The 26979-nt window shown below is 34.7% G+C and overlaps 1 protein-coding gene across 1 annotated transcript in view; it reads left to right on the forward strand.

The window, feature by feature from the left end:
* Nucleotides 1-26979, forward strand: part of GBE1 (1,4-alpha-glucan branching enzyme 1) — a 293919-nt gene that overhangs the window by 59893 nt on the left and 207047 nt on the right. The window contains exon 2 of the mRNA XM_004280432.4: nucleotides 6442-6611. Coding sequence (XP_004280480.1) covers nucleotides 6442-6611 — 170 coding nt within the window. The remainder of the gene's footprint in view (nucleotides 1-6441; nucleotides 6612-26979) is intronic.

A 26979-nucleotide genomic window follows, 5' to 3' on the forward strand; every position in this document is an offset into this window, starting at 1 on the left:
ATGGTTTGTAGAAAACTGCTTTGCAGCTTCTTTCCCTAAGCCATCGCTCTTGGGACATTTTTCCATATCACCACATTTCGTTCTATCTCATTCTTCGTAATGGATCTCGTGTAATTTGTTGTTTGCATGTTCCACAGTTAATTCGACCAGCCTCCCTTGTTGAACAGGTAGGTATTTTCCATGGTTTGGTATTTTAAATAATGCCATAATGATTATCATTGTACACACGTCTTTGCTTCTTTGTGTGATATATCCTAGGGGTAAATTTCTAGAAATGGAATTACTTAGTTGAAGAGTGTAATTTTGAAATTTTCATAGCTGATGCCAAATAGTTATCTAATTTATATTTCATTAAAGAGTATTTGGGAATGTCTTTTTCCTGGACCTGCATTCTGTCTGCACAGACTATCACATGTTTACTGGTCTTTTAGGTGGAAAATGGAATTTTGAAATTTAGGTTTGCACTTCTTCAATTATCTATGAATTTGAGCATCTTTTCAATATGTTTACTGGCCATTTGTACTTCTTTTTCTGTGAACTGTAGGGTTTTTTTTAATTAAATATTTATAACTTTGATCTTTCAAAGTTATTTTGGTTTTAGAGGTCCAATTTTTAAACTTAGATTCCAATATTTAAATAGGTAAGCCATTCTTTTCTTACTTATTTGAAATGTCCTTTTATGATATATTTAATTTCTTTATATGTTCAAGTCTATTTCAAGAACTCAGTTTTGTCCCACTGATCTATTTCAAACTATTTGAATTCCCCAAATTTTATAAACATAGTTTTACATACGTATTAAAATTCTTATGGAATATTTTATAGGATTATGTAGATATTTTAATGATCTAAAAATTTTGTAGTTTCAGAAAAAAACATTTATTTTGTTTAAATGGTGTTTCTTTGTTATAAATAATTAGAACAATGCAGGGGAGAAAGTAAATAGAAACCCCACCAAAAAAATCATCACTGATATTAAGGGAACATCATTCTTGATATTTTTTATATGCTTATATATAGGTAGAAGGATAGAGAAACAGCTTGATAGAAATGATATAATAAAACATGAGGAAAATAGATGTGTTTTAATTTTAAACAAATAGACTGAAATAAAATGAAAGAAGTGGCTGAAATTCACATTACGACTTTCTTTAAAGTGGCCATCTAAGATTAATGAAGAGATTAAAGAGTATAATGATGACAATCTTAAATTTTAGTCAGTGTTGAGTGACTGTTATAAAAAAAAATAGGGGTCTGACCACTCATGCTTTATTCCATCTCCCTTTCACTTACCTCTTGTTTATTTTTATAAGTCAAGTTTTCACTTGTCCATTGAGATTCTTTTCTTGATATCACATTCACATAATTGCACAATTGATTAAACTTGGTTCTATATTTAAAGACTTAGGGCTCAACCACACTGCTGCAATGACTGTCCATTCCTCTGTGTGTGTTTTTAGTCTTTTAATTGACTAATTTTTATGGAAAGTTTTTTTTTTCTTTTCTTCAACAATGTTCATTAATGTCATAGACTTAAAATTATTTTTTAATTTGGCAATATTTAAAGAATTTCTTAAGCTCGAGTAGGCATGTGTCTCATATAATATCCTTAAACTGACTTCTTTTTTTTTTTTGTGATACGCGGGCCTCTCACTGTTGTGGCCTCTCCCGTTGCGGAGCACAGGCTCCGGACGCGCAGGTTCAGCGGCCATGGCTCACGGGCCCAGCCGCTTCGCGGCATGTGGGATCTTCCCAGACCGGGACACGAACCCGCGTCCCCTGCATCGGCTTGTGGACTCTCAACCACTGCGCCACCAGGGAAGCCCTCATATAATATCCTTAGATTACTACTTTTCCCTCTCAGAATTGTGTGGGCTTGGATTTGTTATGTTTTGGTCTTTAATGTAATGCTCCTTTGCAAAAAACATGCCCGCCTCCCCTTATTTTTTTGTACCGGTTGTCCATAGAATTATTTCTTTCTCCTTTGAATTTCAGTAGCTTAAACTGGGAGATGCTGTGCGTGCGTGTTTGTGCGTTTGTTTTCCAATTTTTTCTTAAAACATAATGTGTTCTTTTTAAAATGCAGATTTAATTCTATAGAAAAACTGTCCAGTTTTATGTCTTTTATATTCATTTTATTTAGTTTTGTTCTTCAGAGTCACCAGCTATCCTTATTTTGATCATTTTTGTTAGTTTTGCATATCTCTTTTCTTTAATATTTTCAATTTCTTTGTCTTTTTTCTCTAATTATATCAATTTTCAGTTCACTTACCTAATAATTCTTTTTTATAATAAACCACTAGCATCTTTATTTGTCAACAATAGCCACTTAGAAAATGTAGTAGACAAGGAGCATCTTATCATGATAACAGCAAAATGCTAAGATTAACCTAATAATAAATGTGCTAAAGGACTCAATATTTTGTATGTAGCAATTCTCTCCAAATTAATCTATATAGTAAAATAATCTGAATAAACTTGACATACTGATTGTAAAGTTCATATAAAGGAAAAAAGTTTTTAAAATATCCAAGAAAATGTACAGAAAAATTAAAATGTGAACTTGTATGACCAAATATTAAATATACTATTATATGTAGTTATGTTAATTAAAATTGTGTGGTATTCTTCCTCCAGATACAGAAGAGAACAAAGAAAGAGGAATAAATAAAAATGCCTTCTATATATGTGAATTTAATACATAAAGTCAATCAGGCATCTTAATCAGTGGAGAAAGGGCAGAATATATGAAATAAAGAGCACTGGGAAAATTATTCTCGCACTTTGGAAGAAAACTCAAATTCCTACATCATTCCACATACAAAAATAAATTCCAAGGCAATTTAAGCACTAAACACCAAAAAATATAAGTATAGTGGAAGAAAATATGGGAGAATTATTTTAATCTTATGATTAGGAATACCTTTTAAGCAAAATATAATGCTATATATATTCTATATAAAACTCCTTAAAGATGGATAGATTAGAAAGAATTTTTAAATTCTTTAAGATGAAATATACCATAAGTAAAGCTAGAAGGAAACCAACTGGAAGAAAATATTTGCAATAAGTGTGTTTCAGAAAACAGATGACTTTCTATAATATATAAAGAGCTTTTGCAAATCAAAAAATAAAGCAACCTAAAATGGAAAAAAAAAGGACAAAGATATAGGTAATATTGATTGAGAGAATATTATTTGCCAGGCAATAGCCTAAGGACTTTACATGTACAAACTCAGCTAATTTGTGTAATAACCCTTTTGATCAAATACACTTAGCATCTCCATTTTGCAGGCAAGAAAATGAGGCACAAAGAAATTTAGGAATTCATCCAGAGTTATACCATTAGTAAATACTAGCCTGCACTCATCTCACTGAAAAAGAAGCACAAATAGCTAATAAATTTAAGAAAAGCCATTCAACCTTAATAATAATTTAGGAAAATGCAAGCACTAAAACACAATAAGATATTTTTACCAACCAGAGAGTTAAAAAATATCAGATGGATTAATAAGACTAACATTGCCAAGAGTGTAGAGAAACAGTAACTCTCACACTCAATTATTGGGGATGTCCATTGTATAGTTGTTTTTTTTTTAACTTTAAAAATAGGGATTTTTAAATTATTTTTTTTGAATTTTTGAATTTTATTTTATTATTTTATTTATACAGCAGGTTCTTATTAGTTATCTATTTTATACATATTAGTGTATATATGTCAATCCCAATCTCCCAATTCATCCCACCACCACCCCCCATGCCCCGCTTTCCGCCCTTGGTTATATGTACACTTTGTTCCTTGCCAATTCTAATTTAATTATTATTTTCTAATGCTACGTTTTGATACTCTGTTTATTTCTTTGGGTCTGCAGTTTCATTTTACTTCTCATTATGTTGTTCTGTCATATAATCTCTCAGCTCTTATTTTAATTCAATTCATTTTTATTTAAGTTGAAGTACAGCATGAAACATTTGTGGAAAGAGCCTTTTTCCATTCAGCTCAGTTGAGGTGTTCTTCATTAGTTAGCTTCTTACATTTTGTATATTCCCTGTATATTCCCTACTTGGATTCATGCCATCTTTCTGGGACTTTTATTGATTACCCCTCAGGGTATTGAGTACGCAGGGAAGTTTATGGACATTGCTCAATTCATTGCATAGTTCTGGAACTTTCACTTCTGACATAGAGCACCTGCCACAGGCTTCATTTCTCTAGTTTTACCAGTTTTGTCCTACTTTGCTTCTCCCCAGACCTGGGGCTAATAAGTGCAAGTAGTAGTATGTTTTTGTGTACCAGCCCTGAATATGGACTCTGGGAATCTGGGAGAGGTTCAGGAGCAGCCATGTGTTATTCTTGGTCCTGCTTGGAAAGCAATCTTTGATTTTTTCTCGTGGCTGTTAGCTTCTGTAGTTTGATGTGATGTATGTTCTTTCCATGCTTTATAGGGCATGGCTAGGCAAACTACAGCCCAGAGGCCAAATTTGGCCCCACCATCTGTTTTTGTAAATAAAGTGTCTCCGTAACACCATACACAAAAATAAGCTCAAAATGGAATAAAGACCTAAATGTAAGGCCAGAAACTATCAAACTCTTAGAGGAAAACATAGGTAGAGCACTCTATGACATAAACCACAGCAAGATCCTTTTTGACCCACCTCTTAGAGAAATGGAAATAAAAACAAAAATAAACAAATGGGACCTAATGAAACTTCAAAGCTTTTGCACAGCAAAGGAAGCCATAAACAAGACAAAAAGACAACCCTCAGAATGGGAGAAAATATTTGCAAATGAAGCAACTGACAAAGGATTAATCTCCAAAATTTATAAGCAACTCATGCAGCTCAATAACAAAAAAACAAACAACCCAATCCAAAAATGGGCAGAAGATTTAAATAGACATTTCTCCAAAGAAGATATACAGATTTCCAAGAAACACATGAAAGAATGCTCAACATCATTAATCATTAGAGAAATGCAAATCAAAACTACAATGAGATATCATCTGACACCAGTCAGAATGGCCATCATCAAAAAATCTAGAAACAATAAATGCTGGAGACAGTGTGGAGAAAAGGGAACCCTCTTGCACTGCTGGTGGGAATGTGAATTGGTACAGCCACTATGGAGAACAGTATGGAGGTTCCTTAAGAAACTACAAATAAAACTACCATATGACCCAGCAATCCCACTACTGGGCATATACCCTGAGAAAACCATAATTCAAAAAGAGTCATGTACCAAAATATTCATTGCAGCTCTATTTACAATAGCCAGGAGATGGAAACAACCTAAGTGTCCATCGTCAGATGAATGGATAAAGAAGATGTGGCACATATATACAATGGAATATTACTCAGCCATAAAAAGAAACGAAATTGAGCTATTTGTAATGAGGTGGATGGACCTAGAGTCTGTCATACAGAGTGAAGTAAGTCAGAAAGAGAAAGACAAATACCGTATGCTAACACATATATATGGAATTTAAGAAAAAAAAATGTCATGAAGAACCTAGGGGTAAGACGGGAATAAAGACACAGACCTACTAGAGAATGGACTTGAGGATATGGGGAGGGGGAAGGGTAAGCTGTGACAAAGCGAGAGAGTGGCATGGACATATATACACTACCAAACGTAAAATAGATAGCTAGTGGGAAGCAGCCGCATAGCACAGGGAGATCAGCTTGGTGCTTTGGGACCACCTAGAGGGGTGGGATTGGGAGGGTGGGAGGGAGGGAGACGCAAGAGGGAAGAGATATGGGAACATATGTATATGTATAACTGATTCACTTTGTTATAAAGCAGAAACTAACACACCATTGTAAAGCAATTATACTCCAATAAAGATGTAAAAAAAAAAAAAGAAACACAGCTACACCCATCCATTTGCATATTGTCTGTGGCCAATTTCATGCTTCAGAGACATAGTTGAGTAGTTGTGATAGAGACCATATGGCTGGCAAAGCCTAAAATATTTACTATCTGCCCCTTAACAGGAAAAGTGTGCCAAACCTGCTATAGAGTAATTTTATTTTTCTTACTGGTTTTTAGCTATTTTTCCTTCATTTTTTTTTTTTTTTAGGAGTTTGAGGAGAGATGTAGGAATGCTCCTTCATTATACTGTCTTGACATAGAAGTTGCTATAGTGCTGATATTAAAATATTCATGGAATAACATAGCCATCGTATTTTCTCTCTTATACCAAAATGCTTGAAATTACAAAAAAAAATGTTAGTTGGATTAGTTCAGTTTATTTGAGATAAAAATGATTTTATCCTACCAGGTAACTTCTACCAATAAATGAAATTATTCACATCATTCCTCTTTAATGATGTCTTCTTTTTTCTTTTTCTGAATGAGAGTAAAGCAACTTCTTAATTACAGTAGCTTTTCTGGAAGATGATTTGATTTTTCAATTTCCTTTCTTTTGCACTTTTTCAAAGGTATAAGCTGTTTAGCAAGACTTTGAACAACATTGGAGAGAACGAAGGTGGTATTGATAAGTTTTCCAGAGGTTATGAATCATTTGGCGTCCACAGATGTGCTGATGGTGGTTTATACTGCAAAGAATGGGCCCCGGGAGCAGAAGGAGTTTTTCTTACTGGAGACTTCAGTAAGTATTTTAGAACGATTAAACTGAGTTGTAATATTTTATTTATTTATTTAAAACATAGATGTTATATTTCATATATTTAACTTTTATTAATATTATTGATTACAAATGTTCTACTTTTCCATAGAATTTCTTCAGTCTTTACCTTCATGCGGTAAAGGTGTTTCTGCTGTAATAAGATACATGTGTTTCTTAAAAACTTTATGTTCTTAAAATCATGTACCAGAAATAACAGAGTTTATGAGAAAAATAGTGTTAGAGTACTCCAAATCTATTCAACTTTGTTAGCAAGCTCTGACAAAACTAATAGCAATCTAGGTAAAAATATTGGTGTAGGTTCAATCTCCACTAGCACTTGCTCCTGGTTATTTGGCATCATAGTACTTGGATCCTCTAATATCTTTTTTTGAGACCACAATAAAGTAGACAGTTAATCTAGAGGGTAAACTGCTTCATCAGTCAGTTCTTTGTTTTTTCCTTTTCCTTTTTTATAACACAATATGGGGAATACCTTCTCAGCCTTGTCATCTGCACCATTAATTTCACTAGGCAGTTAACTCTATGGAAAGCACAGTGGTTCTAGAAGTCAGGCTTCCATCATACAGTCTAGTGGAGGGAAACCTGTATGTAAATAACTAAAATACAGTGTGCTCAGTTTTATTCTATAAGTATAAATAAATTACTGTAATAGTGACAAGGAAGAAAGCTTTCATTTTCAGTTTTGAAAATGGAATAACTGGCAAAATAGGCCTTGGTGAAATGTTCGTAATACAAGGAAAGGAAATATCAATAATAATCCTTTAGTACCATAGGGTAGCATGGTCTTTAAAGTTTGATTTTCCTGGACTCAAGAAGTCTACATGCTGTACTGTTCTGGAAAGAGCAAAACTGTAGGGACAGAAAACTGAGTTGTCACGGTTTAGGGGTAGGAGGTTTGAGCTGATTACAGAGAAACATAAGGGGACTTTCTGGGGTGATGAAAATGTTTTATATCTTGATTGTGGTCGTTACATGACTGTATACATTTGTCAGAATTTATAGAACTATACATGTAAAAGAGTGAATTTTACTGCGTGTAAATTATACCTTAAGGAACCTGACTTTAAAAAAAGTTTTGATTTTATTTATATTGTCTAAGGCAGCACTGTCCAATAGAAATATAATGGACACCATTTATATAATTCAAAAAATTTAGTGGCTATATTAAAAAAATAAAGGAGAACAGCTGAATGAATTTTAATAATGATAGATTTTTATTTAACCCAATATATCAAAACATATTTTAACATGTAATCAATATAAAATTTGTTAGTGAGATATTTTCATTCTTTTGTACTGCACTTTCTAAATCTGGTATTTTTCCATTGGAAATACTTGATCAATATTTAGATTTAATAAAATTTTCAGTTTAAAAGTACATACCCAAGTTTTTCCAACCATTGTTAAAAGTTCTAGCAACTCAAATGAATAATAGTTTTAAAATTTACATTTAATAAAGTAATTAAAATTAAATAAAACTTTAAATTTAGTTTCTCAGTTGCACTAACCTAATCTTAAGCACAAGTAGCCACCTTTGTCTGGTGGCTCCCTTATTGGAAAAAGCAGGTCTAAGGACTTAAAATTATTCTTTGTGTAGTCCCCCAAATTAGATGATGCCAGCTGCCTGTTTCTAGAGTTACTGAAAACTTTAGGGAAAGTTTTGAAAAAGATCGTGTGTCTGCTGATTCAGATAGCTTGGCCTGGTGATTATTATGAAATATATTTTGAGGCTAGGAGTCTTTTCACTTAAATTGTTGTTAAAATTGTTATAATTTTTTCTCATACATAAACATGACTATTTCCCCATCTTCTCTAAGTGACTGCCTTGACCACTAGTTTTATATTAATAGACCACTTTGATATCAACCTATAATCAAGGCACTTTTTGGCATTCTATTTTATTAGTTCTTTTTATTGCCATTTATTGAGAGGTATTGCTTGAGAGTGTTCAAGTTAAAGTTTTACATACAGATACCAAAACTGCTATAAGAACCTCAGTTAAAATTTAGTACTTGCATTTGATTACCTCTCCTCCATATTTATGATTGAACCTACTAAATAGGCTTTAGAAATATAAAAATATGGGAAAGGGACTGTATGAAACTAGATTTGGTAGCTATCATAATGACTAATGCTGATTTATTAAAAGTTGTTCCTTGTAAATCCGGTTGGACCATATATGTGTTTGGAAACTGTATTTAAAAATTTTAAGGATTTAGGATTTAATGTTTAAATTTTAAAAGTATAACAATTTATAAAATCTTTTGTAAAGAGAAAACTCAAAATTATCTAGTCCCTATTTTATGTAAAAATATCCTCTGTTAACTTTTTTTTTTCAATTTAATTTGATTTTTGAAAATCCTATTCTTTGTGAAGGTATATCACATAATTTAAAATCTCTCCATATCCTTGAAACAACATTCAGTCAATTATTTTCAATCAAGCAATATTTATTTAGTGTCTAAGGGCACAAAGAATATCAGATTTAATCAACGGGCCTTTATTTTTACTGGAGAGATAGGAATGACTAAGATAAATGAAATTGTGATAGAAAATAGGAAGTATGATAGAATACAGTTAACTGTTAAAATAATTAACAGGCAGTATGTTGGGAAAATTTTAATTTATTTACTTATCTAGATGAAGGGATTTTTTTTTTTTTTTTCCCTGTTATAGGGTCTCAGGATCTCCTTATATATGGGAGCTCAAACTTTTCTCACTAAACAGCTTTGGCTTAAAAACATAAAGAAAGAAAAACAACTTTCAAATTGAGAGTAGAGCCAAAATTCTGGGTTAAAAATTCATTTAAAATAATAGTTCTTTGGAAAAGAATGTTATACCTGAGTGTTAATTTAATGTAACTTTGTAGAATATAGAATTTTGATGATAATGACAGCATAGCTGAAAATATACCCATAATTACTGAACTAAACATGTCTTTTTTTAAAAATACAATTAAGGAATTCTATATTTTTTCCCTTATTTAAAAAAAATCTATTTCTTATGGCTATGAAGAGATGAGCAAGAAGAAAGTTATTTTTCTTTGTTGAGGTTTTTCTCAGCATCAAAAATGTGGTAGATTTTATAGTTAGTCTTCCAATGTATAAATTTGTACTAAACTGAAGGGAAAATACAGTTTGTGTTAATTAGCTAAAAAGTTACAGTTGATTTTTTAAAATTAGAAAGTGCAAATGAGGATTAATAAAAAGTATTCTAGGTGGTTTTGCTAATGATATTAAAACGTTTTTAAAACCATTTAACTGTATTCATATAACTTCATATTTATCAGCTAAGTTGAAACAGCAGTAAACTTAAAAGATTCTATGGAAATAATCTCTAACTGTAACATGGGTTATTTTTAAGAATTCCTTACTTTGTCATTTAATGTAACAGTAAGCTTAACTTCTATATATGTACTTGAAATATCACCTAAAAAGCCCTATTGCTTCTTTACCTATAGGCAGAGTTGTAAAAAGTAACATAATTTTACTTATATTTTTATCATGGAAGTGTATGCATATATAATTTAAAACATTGCTTTTGTATCTACCTCTTCCCTACACCTCCAAAGATAATATAAAACACATCTTCAAAAACCAACAACAAAAATCTTATTTCTGCTAAGGAATAAATTGTTACTTATATTTACAGTAACAGGAAAACAGTAAAAGGAAATGTTCTTAATTCAATTTTTATCTAAATGATTAACCACCTATTTCTGATAATTTTTCAGAAGAAATGAAAATTAAAGACTGTCTAGACGTTAATTCTGTATTATAGAAAATTATACCAGTAATCAAAATATGTTAGCATATTGTGATATCTCTCTTCTAATCATTTTAGAAATTGCACTATACTTTCCTATACATATAATACTGCTGGTAAATGTATGCTGTTCTAGCGTATTTTTTTGCCAACTGACCTGAAAATATTTTAGGTACAAATGCTTATTGTTGTCAAATATAAATGATCTTTAAGAAGGAAATTACCATGTATTGGAGTGTAGAAAAAAAAAAAAGAATGGGGTTTAGAGTTTGAACCCACAGTGGAGCTCTCTAAACATGGCTCTTCATCTGGCTTAGTGGGGTTAAAGGTGATGATATTCCTCTTACCTGCCTAACTGGGTTGCTCTAGATACTAAATAGATTGCAAATTGTAAATTTATACATTACTCAATGCTATAGAAATCTTAGTTGACAAGATTGAAAAAGTACTCTAATTTGCAGAAGTCTTTCTTTTTCTTATTAAAAAAAATACTATTAATTTCAAAAGGCAGTTGAGCCTTGCAAAAGTCAGATGATGTAATCTCTGTTTTGCCCAAACTGAGGTGGCTCTGGCTTTTGCCATCCATATTTTTAAAACTTAGAAAGCACTTTCACTTTAAATATATTTCACATATTTTTCTTCATTTGAGAGAAAATGAAACAATCATTTCTTTTCCTTTCAGTCGTTTTTAAAAAAACTCGCTCTTTAAGCAGCTAGCAGCTGCTGCAGCAACCCAGGACAGTGGATATATAATGACATTCATCAAGATTGGAATCTTAGCACCCAAAAAGTATTTCTGGGCCAGCCAGAAACTACTTTAAAGGCTTGAGATTAATTTCTGAAACTTTGAATCATCTTTAATAAAGGAAAGATTCATTCTTTAGAAAATTAAATGTGATTTAAAATATACTTGGGGTTTTAGAACTAAATCATGTTTATTGCAGGTTGCTAAATAATTGGAGAAAACTAGCTGCTTTTCAGTAGCTAGATAATAATAAGTAGAGAGAAAGGCAGTAAACTACATATGTCAATATAAAATAATTGGGTTCCTATTCGTTATAACTGAAAACATTTCATTTAAAATTACTAAGTCTGGGAGCTAGGCACTTTTCAAATAATCTAAATGTCTATCATTGATAGACTGAAAAAACAAGGTGAAAAAAAACCCCTGATTTTTATGCCTATAGAAAAAAGGAACCACAGATATTTTTGCAGAGTGGGAAAGATGCTAAGGAAAAATTTTACCTCTTTTCTGGGCAAAATTTGTCTACAATTTAATTTCCATTTATACAATTGCCAAGAAGTTTACATCATCACAAAATCCTTTATATTTCTTAATTTCACATGTTCTGAAACAGTGCTCCTCGAAGTGTGCTCTGTGGAGCAGTGTGGTTCTGTGCACTGTAATTGGTTTGCAATAATAATATATTGTCAGAAATTGGGAGTGAGTATTTATTTATTTTTGGCTGTGTTGGGTCTTTGTTTCTGTGTGAGGGCTTTCTCTAGTTGTGGCAAGCGGGGGCCACTTTTCATCACGGTGCGTGGGCCTCTCACTATCGCGGCCCCTCCCGCTGCGGAGCACAGGCTCCAGACGCGCAGGCTCAGTAGTTGTGGCTCACGGGCCTAGTTGCTCCGCGGCATGTGGGATCTTCCCAGACCAGGGCTCGAACCCGTGTCTCCTGCATTGGCAGGCAGATTCTCAACCACTGCACCACCAGGGAAGCCCGGGAGTAAGTATTTAGAAACTTTAATACCAGTTTGAAAGAGTAGTTTTATTTCTGTTGAATGTAATAATGATAATATAAATATTGGGGCTTATATTTTGAAAGTCTTCTTTTCTTTCGATTTTCTAATAATTCATTTTTTAATATTTTATGTAAGTACTGGTCTATAATAGATTGGAAAATTTAAAAAGGAAAGGTAACTGGTCCATCATCATAGATAGTTTGAGAAACTGATCTGAAAATTAGTGATCATTATTTATTGGTTTAGAAGTCATTTATGGTTGGAAGGTATAGCACTGATGTCAACCTCCTTTGTATTCTCTTCCTTCAACAAAATCGATGGTTGTTGTGTTAGCTTTCACTGCGGTATGGCTTGTTACAAAAAACTCCAACATTTTAATGGCTTAGAATAACAAAGGGTACTTCTTGCTCATGTTGGTTGTGGTTGTCAGCTGTGGCTCTGTCCCAAGTGTCAAATTCTTTCCAGGATCCAGGGTGATGGAGCAGCCCCTGTGTGAGATGTGCTGATCTCGTGACAGAGAGAAAGAGCAGTGGAGGGAACCTGTCGTGGCTCTGAAAGATTCAGCTCAGAATTGGCAGATGTGATTTGTACTTCCATTTCATTAACCAAATAATTTGATCAAGCCTTATGTTGGTGATACTGGAAGCAGAATTTGATTTTATGGAGGCTTATGAAAAATTGGGAATAATAATATAAATTATCCCCATGGCAAATAACACATCTTCATAATATAAAGTGTAAACTTTCCAGAGTTTTTGATATCTTATAAACTTTTCTGTGGGAGCAGAGGGGAGTTGGTGCCAGGTAGGGTAATGCTTCCAATAGATTGTTGAGAAGTTTTCTTTGGAATGTCTATTGACCTTTGGATTCAAATGGAACTTCAAGGAATCTTTTGCAATGTAAACATTTTTGACTCCCCATGGGTCCTCTGTGAATGCAGTTTTGTTATGTGGCTTCCTTCAGTTTGGCTTATTGGAGATGGTGATGTTTCTAGAAAGTGAATTTCCAGGGTGTCTGGGGACCCCTGATACTGTTTATTTTGGTGATGGGGTGGCAAACTACAAGGTAGAGGTAGAAGGCTTTAGGGTTGTTAACCAAACCAGCACCAGGGCTGAGAAATAGTCTCTTTGATGGATGTGAGCTTAAAATAACTAATCAGCCAATAGGCATTTCTATAGAAAGTTGTTAGAACTTTCTCTGGCTTTCCAATCTGATGTTGATTCTCTGACCCCTTTTATCTGTGTTCACTGACGGATTATTCACTTTCAGTGGAATAGATGTACAGTGGAGGTTTACTTAACCATTGTCTACTTATTAGACTTACTGAATTTATTTCTGCTTGACAGGCTCACTGTAAATAATACTGCCTGCTTCCCACAGGATACTGAGCAGCCATGGGGAGTAAACTGTGGTCTACTTCATGTATGCAATTCTGCTCCTGCCAATTGCTTTGTGTGCTTGTAATGAGCCAGTTTCCCATCTGCCTCCAATCCTATGAATGCCCATTCTTTTCATTAGAATTCTGTAATATAGAATTATGTAAAGTGATGAACTGTGAGTGTGGCAGCAAAGAAAATTATTAAGTGTTCGGAAAAATCTCAGTAAGGATAAGTTGGAAAGTTATTATGAGTTAAGCATGCACAAGTGAACTGCAAAAAATGATATAAATCTAACGATTTCAGATGCCAATTACTTTGCATACACCTTTTAGCTTTCAATCTGTTTTAATCCAAAGGAAATTGGAAATTATAAATATTGCATTGTAGGTATAGGTTTGTATAAGAAAGATGATACAAAATCCTAATCAAAGGACCTAAACTTAAAAAATGGCTGTAATCTTACATCAGAAGGTGAGTGAATATTTATATTTGTGTTTTAAGTTAAAGCAACATTTTTAATATATATATAATTTTTACTATACATATAATCATTCTCTGCTTTAACCAATATTTTCAATATATGAACCAACTTCTGGCCCCAGTTGTGCTGGATCAGAGAGCTTTGCGATAATGCCTAATGGGATTATTTTTACAGGGAAGCATCTTTACTTCCTGGGACTTTAGGGGGACTGTTAGAAACCTTAATGCTAGAAAGTAGATTTTGAACTGTGTGACATAACTAATAATTTTCTAGCCTCGTGTTGCTTTTTTTGTAAGTATCCTGTTAAAAATTTATGCTGTTTGGATAATACAGTACTTTTTGTTAGGTTTCAGTTTTGGTGTTTCACTTGTACTTAGTGTCTATAAAATTATTTTGTTTATGGTTGTTCTTCAGCACTTGTCTTTTGACATTTTCATAATTTTATCCATTAAAGTGACTTTATTAAGCTCAGCATTTACTTATACAAAGAAGGAACATTATTCACATTATTCTCTTATCAAGTTAGTGATAAGAGAAGTGGTGTTCTGTTTTATGAGTCACATCTAGCCCTAAGTGTGACTGACTATAACATATATCAACATTCTTTGTATCTTGATCACAACCAAACTATTTTAAGTTCAAATTGTATTACTCCAAGAAGCCGTCACTTGAGATAGGCATTTAAGGCAACTCCAATTTAATTTGTTGTGATTTTCTTTCTTATGCCACAGATAACATAACTGAATATCATTTTGCACTGTAGGGGGGTGGTTTACAGAAATGTAGTAAATCTGTAAAAGGTTTATAGCACTGTTTGTTTTACTTATCCAGACAGTTGTCCCAAGCAGGTCAGCTGGAATTCACTGATGAGTCTTGAAGCTTTGTCTGTTTTACTGTCAGGCTTTGAATCTGTAGCTCTCTCCTTACATCCTTTCCCTCTTTTCACTATTACTAGTTTGTATTCTTTACTTTTTCAATCCCTGTCTATTTTGTTATTAAAAAAAAGTTGGATGTGTTTTTAAGCTTGAATAGATATTGAAAAAAAAAAGGAAATTTTTGCTTCTTTGTAGCTTTGCAATTCCTCATGAGAAACTGTGAAAGTATTCATTTTAATTTTGACTGTCAGAGACCCACCTCTTATAATGGGTTCCTGAAAAAATGACTTAGCTGTCTTAGTTTTGCTTGTAAATCAGTGGCAGAAGGACCTCAGATATATTATTTAGAGATTAAGAACCTGAAAATAATACCGCATTTTCTCAGCAAGTATCAGTGACCTTCAGTAGTGATACCGTGGTGCAGTGTCACTGCCCAACAACCAAGAGGACTAATGACTTTTGACCTAAATCTTGAAGGCTTATGATATACTCTCACTTCTTAGTTATTTGTTTTCTTTCTTTCTTTTTTAACATTTTAAAAGTTGAGATGTAATTCACATAACATAACATTCACCATTTCAAATTATATACTTCAATGGTGTTTAGTATAGTCACTATGGTGTTTAACCATTGTTGCTAATTTCAGAACATTTCCATCACTCCAAACAGAAACCTCATATGTATTATCATTTAGTCCCAATTCTTCTCTTTCTTCTATTTTTTGGCAACCACTAATCTATTTTCTGTCTCTGTGGATTTGCCTATTCTGGGCATTTCATTATAAATGGAATCATACAGTATGTTGCCTTTTGTTTATGGCTTCTTTCACTTATTATACTGTTTGCAAGGGTCATTCATTTTGTAGTATGTGACAGTCAGTCCTTCATTCCTTTTTATGGCTGGATAATATTCTATTGTGTAAATATACCACATTATGTTTATCCATTCCTGAGCAGATGGACATTTAGATTGTTTCTGCTTTTTAGCTATTGTGAATAAAAGCTATTATTGTGAATAATGCTTTTATGAAATTTTGTGTACCGGATTTTATGTGCTTTTAATTGTCTGGGTTGCCTTGTTTATTGATACTCTTACCAAATTCAGCTATTTGGCTGTGCTGGTCATTTGTTTGTTTGCCCTAATATCCTTTCACACACCCTTTTCTGCTCTGCTCTGCATCACATTTCCCACACTCCTGTGAACTCTGTTTCTGTAGAGTTGGTTTAGTTGGAGGTGCTAGTGGGGGAAACTTGAGGATGGGAGGAGGGAGAAGCCAGGGAATTCTCCCTTACTCCCTTGCCCGCCCTCTGTCTAAAGTGAGGCTAGCCTTGTCTCCTGCAGCAGGTGTGTTGTCGTTCTTTTTGCTTTTCTTTCTGTGAGCTCAGTTCTTGCAGGGAAGGCTTGCCTTATTTCCAGCTTCTGCTAGATGGTCCTGGCTTCTGGGTTCCAGTCAATTCTGCCTCTTCCTTAGGGGGATTACCAGATTCCTATTATTGCTAATCCCTGGGTTACTTAATTGTCCTATATTTGAATTCTCATTTCATCTGTTACCTGTGTAACCAATTCCCTGTATTAAGTCCCTCTGTGAAATAAGTAGGGTGGGTTCCATTCTGGATTCTCATCACTGGAATAGTATTTCCCTTCCATTAGGCCTGCTGAGTTATGCAGATCTACAAGACACCCTTCATGTTGTAGTTTAGGTATTCTAAAGCATCCTTGTAATAGTTTAGCTCAGTGGCTCTGCATCTGTTAAAGTATTTTCAATACTTTTTTTAGAGTTAGCTTTACCAATTTTGTGAATTTTTAAGTCTTTTTATGGTAAAGAAATATGTACTATAGAATTTAAGTTATTCAGAATTCTGGAAAACTCAGCAGTGAAAGATATTGTTATATTCTTTTCCTACATTGTAACAAATTAGTTATGCTTTACTTTAAACAGCCTTTTTGATGTTCCCTCTGCTGAAGAACAGTTTTGTCTTCATCATGATTCCCCTGCCCCCCACTGTGTGTTCCATGTAACTCTAGAAGCAGAGTAGCTTGGGTGTTGGTAAAGTAAAGATTCCAGGGTGAATAACACACTTTCTGAATCATAGTTTCTTGGGGGTAGAGTTTAATGTGGGTGATGCATTGCCTTCTTTTTTTCTTTTTTTGTTTATAAGCTAGCAGCCGCTGTAGTTTTATATATCCTTCCTTTTCATCTTCCCCCCTCTATCTTTGTTGGGGAAGTCACAGCACTACTAATGTGCACCCTATGCACCCTAGCACATAGTAGGCAGGGTGCAACGCAAAGCAGAAACTCATTTTTTTTTTTAAGAGAATCTTCTGGAAGGAAAAAAAAAACACATGTCTTCTGGGAAAGTATCAGACAGGCTCATCACTTACAGGGGAAAGTAGAGAACAGTGAAATAATTACTTCAGATTTCTTGGGTGGAGGATATTTGATTCCTACTCCCTGTCCAATTTATCACTCAGGAGTCTAGGCAGATATTTTCAGATATTTAGGAATTCAGGAAGCATTATCTTCAAAAAATTCTTCCTAAGGAGGTTATGTATGGATGCCAGCAAAAGGAAGGAATACACCAAGAAAGAGGAAGACCTGGGATGCAGGAATCCGTCACTTGAGCTCAGGAGAGAGTAAAGTGGAAGAGTAGTAGTCGGGTTGTGCAACAGCCCTAGAGAACAATTAGGAAGAGAGTGAAAAGAGATGTCCCATGAAGAAATTCCCTGGGAGGAGTTTCCTGGGAGGAAAATGGCAGAATGGAGAGAACGTTTGTGAGCTTAGAAAATTTTAGGGCATGAGTAAAGGTTTTCAGTAGAAGAAAAAAGTAAGGCTGAATTTAAACATAATGCTGGAAAGAGTCTCCTTTAGGTGGCTGTTAAAGACTGAATGTTTATGGCCCCCCCTACCCCACAGTCGATATGTTCTAACACCCAATGCGATGGTATTTGGAGATGAGGTCTTTGGGAGGTAATTAGGCTTAGAGGAGGTCATGGGGACCCTATGATGGGATTAATATCCTTAATAGAATAGGAAGAGAGATCAGAGTTTGCTCTCTATCTCTCTGTCATGTGAGGACACAATGAGAAGGTGACAGTCTGCAAGCCAGGAAGAGGGTCCTCACCAGGAATCAAATCTTCTGGCACCTTGATCCTGGACTTCCCAGTCTCCAGAACTGTGAGAAATAAATATCTGTAGTTTGGACCATCGAGTCTGTGGTATTTTGTCATAGCAGCCTGGGCAGACTAAATGTAGTGGCCCAGGGTCATGGTATTAGACTGTGAACAATATCTCTAGTCCTAGTTTTCTAGTTGACTCTGCAACAAACAATATTTACTGTAATGTAAGAACCATTCATTAGTTTTTAACTTTTTGAATTAACCTATAGAAGCATCATTACATACTTGGTGCTTACAATGTTTCTGTATAAATAATAATGAAAATTTTGGAAGATTTTCTTAAAAGGCTATCATTATGTGAGTAACCATGACCATTTTAATTAAAAATTACTCATTAAAATGTAAGTGAATTGTATCTCTATTGTGATAAATGTGTATGATATACTTGCCAATTGATGAAACAGATAGGCCAGGCTGATGTATGCTTAATCTAGACATCGCTTTATGTATGGAAACGTGAAGTTGTGTTTGTTCAAACGTGTTCATCCCAATAAGGGGGAAGTGGGAGAGAAGAGAACTCCATCAGGACTGAAAGTGAATGAACCATGTGCAGATTGACAGTTCTGGGCACTTTATAGGAATTTGTTTATTTGTTTGTGTGCTTATTTGTTTTTAACCCCAGCAGTTCTAACTTGCTTTCTTTATTTCTGATGTCTTGGCCCACTGCTAAGTGTGCTTAGCTCCAGTGAATGTGAGTGTCATCTTTAGTGATCTGAAGACTTGATTCTGTTGAAGAATTTTTCTTTAGAGTCACAGGATTTTTGCCTCTGTATTAGGGAGCAGCAGGGCACAGATGGCACACTCAGGGGTTTCACTGGAGATAGTTTCATGAAGGACTCTTCAGAGAAGGCTGGTGAGGGTTAAGGGAACAACCAGAATCAGAAGCTGTTGTTTCTACCTTCGGGCATAGGTCTGGGAAAGAAGGGAATGGTTACTGGAGCATAGTTAGAGCTGGAGCCCTCAAAGAGGAGCCCAGTTACAGAATCTGTGGCCAGAAAGAAAGGCCTGAAAAAAGCAGGGATGGAAGGGGATGCTAAATATCTCACTGTTTCTCTTATGCCAGCATCTTCCATTGGTCAGACCCAGCCTGAAGCTGGAGGGCAGGGGAGTCCTGGGTTACTGTCTGTTGATGTCAGCCTCCAGGGTCTCAAAAAGCAGATTTGAGAAACTCAGAGGGATCTTAAGGCAGTTCCTAGCATGGAGAAATGGGGAATAATCAGAACAACTTCCCGGGTTTCTCTTCACATGATTTAGAGGGTACACAAATCACTAGAGGCATTTTTTACCCTATTTTCTTATAAGTGAACCCAAACTTCTTTAAATAACTACATCATAAATAACTACATCAGTGTATTATGTACATTTCTATTCAAGGAAGAAAACATTCTTGCACTGGTTTCTTTTTCCCTTCTTTCTTTCTTTTTTTTTTTTTTTTTTGCGGTACGCGGGCCTCTCACTGTTGTGGCCTCTCCCGTTGCAGAGCACAGGCTCCGGACACACAGGCTCAGCAGCCATGGCTCATGGGCCCAGCCGCTCCGCGGCATGGGGCATCTTCCCGGATCGGTGTGCGAACCTGTGTCCCCTGCGTCGGCAGGTGGACTCTCAACCACTGCGCCACCAGGGAGGCCCTCTCCCTTCCTTTCTTACTTGTTCCCTTTCCCTCCCTCCTTCCTGCCCTTTTTCTTGCTTCCCTCCCTTCCTCCTTTTCCTTGGATATATCTTTGATCTTATTAATCCTGAGCAAGGCTAGTAACTAATATTAAGAAGTGTAAGAGTTTCAGGTTTATAAAAGGGTCTGGGTTCTTAAGGAAAAGAAGATGGAACTTCATTTCTTAATCCACTTAAAGCAAACAGTTAACTTTGTAGCAATTTATCAGAGACTTCTAAAGTATCATAAAATAATGTGTATATGATTACCAGTACATCTAAACTCTGGGCAAGTAAAATCAAAGTGTTTCTTTCTTTTATTTCCCCCTGGAGTAATAGAATATAATTTTAAAATAAGGTGCTTACTCTGTTAAAGTTGTAGTATTTCCAAAATAATGTACTAATTCATTAAATATACAGTTGTGCATGGGCATATGGTGATTTTTTAGAAAGTAGACTTGTTTCAAATCCTTGAAGTTAGAACAGCATGTGAAAATCTATAGTTTACATTCAACAACTTCTCGTTCATCCCTCCGGCTTCCCTTACCTTAGGTAGCAGTATTTATTGAGCATCTTCTATGTGCCAGAAACTGTGCTAAGGTCATGGAAATTCAGCAATGATAAAGAGGGACAATAATTTTCATCCAGCAGGCGAAATGGATGGTCTTCTCTTTAATGGCAGTGATTGCCTAAGCTCATCTAGTAATAAAATTAAATTGAGATTTCAGTGTTATTCTAAGCATTGTGGCCATTGCTGTATAATTTTTCAGGTAAAAAAAAATAAAGATATATTTATAAAATATAAAGATATTTTACAAATAAAGAATTATATAAAGATATTTTCTTTAATACCATCTAAAGTTGAAACAACTCTTAAAATATAATTTAGTAATAATTATAAACAATATACTCTTTCTCGATACTATTTTTTTTAAGGATTTTCTGATTGCTTATTTATCTTGGTGACATTTTGTGTGTTTATTTTTAAACCAAAAAGTGTCAAAATGAAACTTCTGAGGTGTATTTCCAGATAATCTGTAATTGATTTAAATGATACATGAGACGTTTTTTGTCAAACTGAACTGAGTTAGAAAAAATCTCTTAGAATAGCTGTATTTAGATTTTAATGAAACTAGGCAGAAAGGAGACTAAAGTGAATTTCCTTTTTAGTCTTTTAAATGAAAAAGTGCATCATTTGTCCTATATATCTTATTCATCATCAGTCATAGCAAAGCATTCATTCCCATGAGAGAGATAATGGATTCAGAGAGCAGAGAGGAATGGAAGATTGTCATTCAATGCAGATGAGTTTTAGTAATATTCTTATCATGAGAAATTGGGTTGCAGAACCTTAAGATTTGGAATTAGGTTGGCCATAGATATATTTAATTAAAAGTAGATTGCTTTAACCTTTCTTTAAGTTAGAAATAGGTTTAAAATCTTAAATTAAATTTATGGTTAGCTTGTATTTAACTTGTATTCAGGACTTGCCTTTAATAGGGATTCTTTATAAAGTTTAGCCCCAAAAAGGTACATTTTAATTGAACTATTACAGTGAACGTATAAAGAAAGTCTCTGAAAGAATTTAATAACTTAGTATATTGGATCCAAGTATGGTTTACTCTTCTCCTGATGGAAAAAGTAACCAAACTTATCAAACCAAACTAAAACCTGAGAACAAAAGTGAGGTCTGCCTTCTGAATTCTCCAAACACCTCAACAGCACAACTCCTCAATCCTTATAAATTGTATTTCCTAATGTTTTAATGTTATCACCTGATGGATTGTTATCTCATTTATAATTCTGTCCAATGGGTAGTACTCTTCTGGAAGTTAAAGCATATGAAGAATGAAGTTGTCAAAGTAGAAAAGCAAACATAAATAAGAATATATATTGGGTGCATGTGTTGGCTAGATTTGTAAACTCTACTACTACAGAATTGGTTTTAGGTTCATTAGAGGAAATGAGGGTGCTCCAAGATTATTCTGTGTCCTATCTAACTGTGCACTCTCAGCCCAAGGCATTAAGAAAAAGTAAGTTGAATAAGAAGAATGTGTAGTTGGCTACTAATCTTGATCATTCTAGCCCTGGAACTGCATTTTGTAGTTTCAGGACATGGAGGTCCCTTGTTCTGAGCAGATGCTGAGGTTTGGGCTGTGTTTTGGGTCATGAAGTTTCTCCTGCTTGAGAAGAGTCAGAGGAGTAGAGTTGGGGGAGAGAGTTGATACCAGTTGCTGCAGCTCTAGTCTGTGATCAGCCTGTGGCTCCTGTCAATCAATCAACATAGCTGATCCTTTTTTTCTAAGGGTTACTAAGTCAGAAGAGGCATTTTATCTTTTACTGGCTTACTTTCTCCTAAGACCTACTCAGATGAGTAGTAGTATAACCTTAAGTGCTTTATAGCTTTATCCTTCTTGGCAGTTACAACTTTTTTTTTTTTTTTAATGGCTAGGTCATGCTGACTAGCACAAAAGTATCTCAGATTAATTGTACATATTAAATCAAAATAAACTCTGTCAAAAGGTAAGTCTATTGACTATAACTTTCATTTCCTTTTTAAAGGAAAAGTTGCTATAGAAAATGGTCCATATTTGTTCTTTTTTCCTCCTCTCCACAGGGTGAGGTAATCACAAACTGAAACCTCCTGTAAATATGCCATCATTACCCAGAAGGTAATTGCAACATTACAGAGTTGTTAATCTTTTCTCAATGATTGAGATTCATTCATTCTCAGAGGCTTAGTAAGAAATCATGGTCATGTTAGGCATACAGAAAATGGGAATTCATTGTTGCAAGCAAATGAATTATCCTCATCTGGACTTTATTTTGATTTAAGCCTTCAACATCAGCCATATAGGAAGAGCCTGCTATGTATGGTGCTGTAAAGCAAGTAAGAGTGGATGAAATCGTGTATATGTGAGAGCTCTTAGCACGGTGCCTGACACCTAGTACATTTACAATAAACACTTCTTCACTAACTCCTTTTTAGCTTTTGTCCAGCATTTTTAAAAAGATTAAATGGAAAATATGAACGTTTTTGTCTAATTTGTCAAAACATGTCTTTGCTGGATTACATTTTGAACGTGTGGACTCTCTTGCTAGGCTCATTGGTGGTGTATTGTTCCAAAATGGAAGCTGATTTATACTTCTGAGATAATTTTATATCTAAACTATAAGACATCAGTGTTGAGTTTGTGTATATGTACATATATTCACACATATATGTATGTGTGTGATACAATAGATATATACGTAATAAAATGATGTACATTGTTTACCTTGGAGTTGTGAGACAGGAAAATTAAAAGAAATGGACTGACTTGAAAGAGAACTCATGTATGTAATATATTGAAGTAGATACTGAAGGAAAACCGCCAGACTTTTGAGTGTACGATCTTAGGTGATCAACTGAGTTATTTAGTAGGACTTCATCATGCTTACAAACAATGATTGTAATGTCTAGTATAGGAAAGAAAGACAATAAAGAGAATCACAGGTGGTTTAACCTTTTTTTGAAAATAAGGTTGTCATCATTTAAAAATCTGATTCATGATTATGCTACTCTTATGAGATATTCATTCTGTTAGGATAAGTAGTAATGATAACAAAGACAATGAATTATTAGCAAATGGTTAATACATACTTTATGGTGAACCATATCATGATTATAGTTTAAAATGCGTATTACATATAAGTATAAAATAAGGAGTAGTTCAGGTAACTGTTTGTTTAATGCACACTATTGATTTTCTGCTATGTGCCTGATCCAGCACTAAAGCTGGAGGTATATCCACCTTATGACTTTTTGGTTGCTATTTCTGTATTAGCTCTTATTGTCTTATTTGATTGATAGTGCTTCATCTGAGATCTAGTTCATTCGTTTCTCTGGGAATCTTAATAAGAGAAATTTGGAGAGAAAGTATGCACTGAAGGGATGTAGATATGACCTTGACTGGTATTGAATGTCTGCCTGGTAACAAAGAGCTTGACCCCACATAGTCTCAAGTAGGGCGGCAGTCCCCATAGTAGTGGAGATCTTCTCCCAGTGCATAGGGGAGACAGAGGCAGCCACAGAAAAAGCAGATAGTTCTCTGTCTCCAGAGTATACATTTAAAGGGTTTGTGTAGTGGACAGATAGCTAATTGTCAAGAGAGAATGGAAGGAGCTTAGTGTGTTCAAAAACTGGTACAATGAGTGGCCTAGTCCCTCAGTGATGGGAGAGAGTGTTTAAGGATGAGAGGGCTCCTTGCTGGCTCTATTTGGAGGTGTTTAAAGTGACAAACATTTTAATGAGTTGGTTTTAAATTGTAGAGTTTTTTCTTTTTTTTAACATCTTTATTGTAGTATAATTGCTTTACAATGGTGTGTTAGTTTCTGCTGTATAACAAAGTGAATCAGCTATACATATACATATACCCCATATCTCTTCCCTCTTGCATCTCCCTCCCTCCCACCCTCCCTATCCCACCCCTCTAGGTGGTCACAAAGCACCTAGCTGATCTCCCTGTGCTATGCAGCTGCTTCCCACTAGCTATCTATTTTACATTTCGTAGTGTGTATATGTCAATGCTACTCTCTCACTTCGTCCCAGTTTACCCTTCCACCTCCCCGTGTCCTCAAGTCCATTCTCTAAGTCTATGTTTTTATTCCTGTCCTGCCCCTAGGTTCATCAGAACCATTTTTTTTTATAGATTCCATATATATGTGTTAGCATACGGTATTTGTTTTTCTCTTTCTGACTTACTTCACTCTGTATGACAGACTCTAGGTCCATCCACCTCACTACAAATAACTCAATTTCATTTCTTTTTATGGCTGAATAATTCCATTGTATATAAGTGCCACATCTCCGTTATCCGTTCCTCTGCTGATGGACATTTAGGTTGCTTTCATGTCCTGGCTATTGTAAATAGAGCTGCAGTGAACATTGTGGTACATGACTCTTTTTGAATTATGGTTTTCTCAGGGTATATTCCCAGTAGTGGGATTGCTGGATCATATGGAATTCTATCTTTAGTTTTTTAAAGAACATCCACGCTGTTCTCCATAGTGGTTGTATCAGTTTACATTCCCACCAACAGTGCAAGAGGGTTCCCTTTTCTCCACACCCTCTCCAGCATTTATTGTTTGTAGATTTTTTTTTTTTGTATTTTCCTTTAGGTATAAGTTTATTTTTTTCTTTCACTATTGTATTTATTCATTCACTTAACAAATACTCTTTTTTAACATCTTTATTGAAGTATTATTACTTTACAATGGTGTGTTACTTTCTGCTGTATAACATGAATCAGCTATACATATACATATATTCCCATTCCTCTTCCCACTTGCATCTCCCTCCCACCCTCCCTATCCCACCCCTCTAGGTAGACATGTAGATTTTTTGATGATGGCCATTCTGACTGGTGTGGGGTGATACCTCGTTGTAGTTTTGATTTGCACTTCTCTAATGATTAGTGATGTTGAGAATCCTTTTCATGTGTTTGTTAGCAATCTGTATATTTTCTTTGGAGAAATGTCTATTTAGGTCTTCTGCCCATTTTTAGATTGGGTGGTTTTTTTGATATGGAGCTGCATGAGCTGCTCGTAAATTTTGGAGATTAATCCTTTGTCAGTTGCTTCATTTGCAAATATCTTCTCCCATTCTGAGGGTTGTCTTTTTGTCTTGTTTATGGTTTCCTTTGCTGTGCAAAAGCTTTAAAGTTTCATTAGGTCCCATTTGTTTATTTTTGTTTTTATTTCCATTTCTCTAGGAGGTGGGTCAAAAAGGATATTGCTGTGATTTATGTCATAGAGTGTTCTGCCTATGTTTTCCTCTAAGAGTTTTATAGTGTCTGGCCTTACATTTAGGTCTTTAATCCATTTTGAGTTTATTTTTGTGTATGGTGTTAGGGAGTGTTCTAAGTTCATTCTTTTACATGTAGCTGTTCAGTTTTCCCAGCACCACTTATTGAAGAGGCTGTCTTTTCTCCATTGTATATTCTTGCCTTCTTTATCAAATATAAGGTGCCCATATATGCGTGGGCTTATCTCTGGACTTTCTATCCCCTTCCATTAATATTAATTTCTCTTTTTGTGCCAGTACCATACTGTCTTGATTACTGTAGCTTTGTCGTATAGTCTGAAGCCAGGGAGTCTGATTCCTCCAGTTCCATTTTTCTTTCTCAGGATTGCTTGGGCTATTCGGGGTCTTTTGTGTTTCCATACAAATTGTGAAATTTTTTGTTCTAGTTCTGTGCAAAATGCCATTGGTAGTTTGATAGAGATTGCAGTCAATCTGTAGATTGCTTTGGGTAGTATAGTCATTTTCACAATGTTGATTCTTCCAATCCAAGAACATGGTATCTCTCTCCATCTGTTGGTATCATCTTTAATTTCTTTCATCAGTGTCTTATAGTTTACTGAATACAGGTGTTTTGTCTCCCTAGGTAGGTTTATTGCTAGATGTTTTATTCTTTTTGTTGCAATGGTAAATGGCAGTGTTTCCTTAATTTCTCTTTCAGATTTTTCATCATTAGTGTATAGAAATGCAAGAGATTTCTGTGCTTTAATTTTGTATCCTGCAACTTTACCAAATTCATTGATTAGCTCTAGCAGTTTTCTGGTGGCATCTTTAGGATTCTCTATGTATAGTATTATGTCATCTGCAAACAGTGACAGTTTTACTTCTTCTTTTCCAATTTGCATTCCTTTTATTTCTTTGTCTTCTCTGATTGCTGTGCCTAGGACTTCCAAAACTATGTTGAATAATAGTGGTGAGAGTGGACATCCTTGTTTGCTCCTGATCTTAGAGGAAATACTTTCAGTTTTTCAACATTGAGAATGATGTTGGCTGTGGGTTTGTCATATATGGCCTTTATTATGTTGAGGAAAATTCCCTCTATGCCTACTTTCTGGAGGGTTTTTATGATAAATCAGTGTTGAATCTTGTCAAAAGCTTTTTCTGTATCTATGGAGACGATCATATGATTTTTCTTGTTCAATATGTTAATATGGTTTATCACATTGATTGATTTGTGTATATTGAAGAATCCTTGCATTCCTGGGATAAACCCCACTTAATCATGGTGTATTTTCCTTTTAATGTGCTATTGAATTCTGTTTGCTAGTGTTTTGTTGAAGATTTTTGGATCTATGTTCATCAGTGATATTGGCCTGCAGTTTTCTTTTCTTGTGATGTCTTTGTCTTGTTTTGGTATCAGGGTGATGGTCGCCTCATAGAATGCATTTGGGAGTGTTCTTCCCTCTGCTGTATTTTG

The sequence above is a fragment of the Orcinus orca genome, chromosome 5, assembly GCF_937001465.1.
Source record: "Orcinus orca chromosome 5, mOrcOrc1.1, whole genome shotgun sequence".
NCBI lineage: Eukaryota > Metazoa > Chordata > Mammalia > Artiodactyla > Delphinidae > Orcinus > Orcinus orca.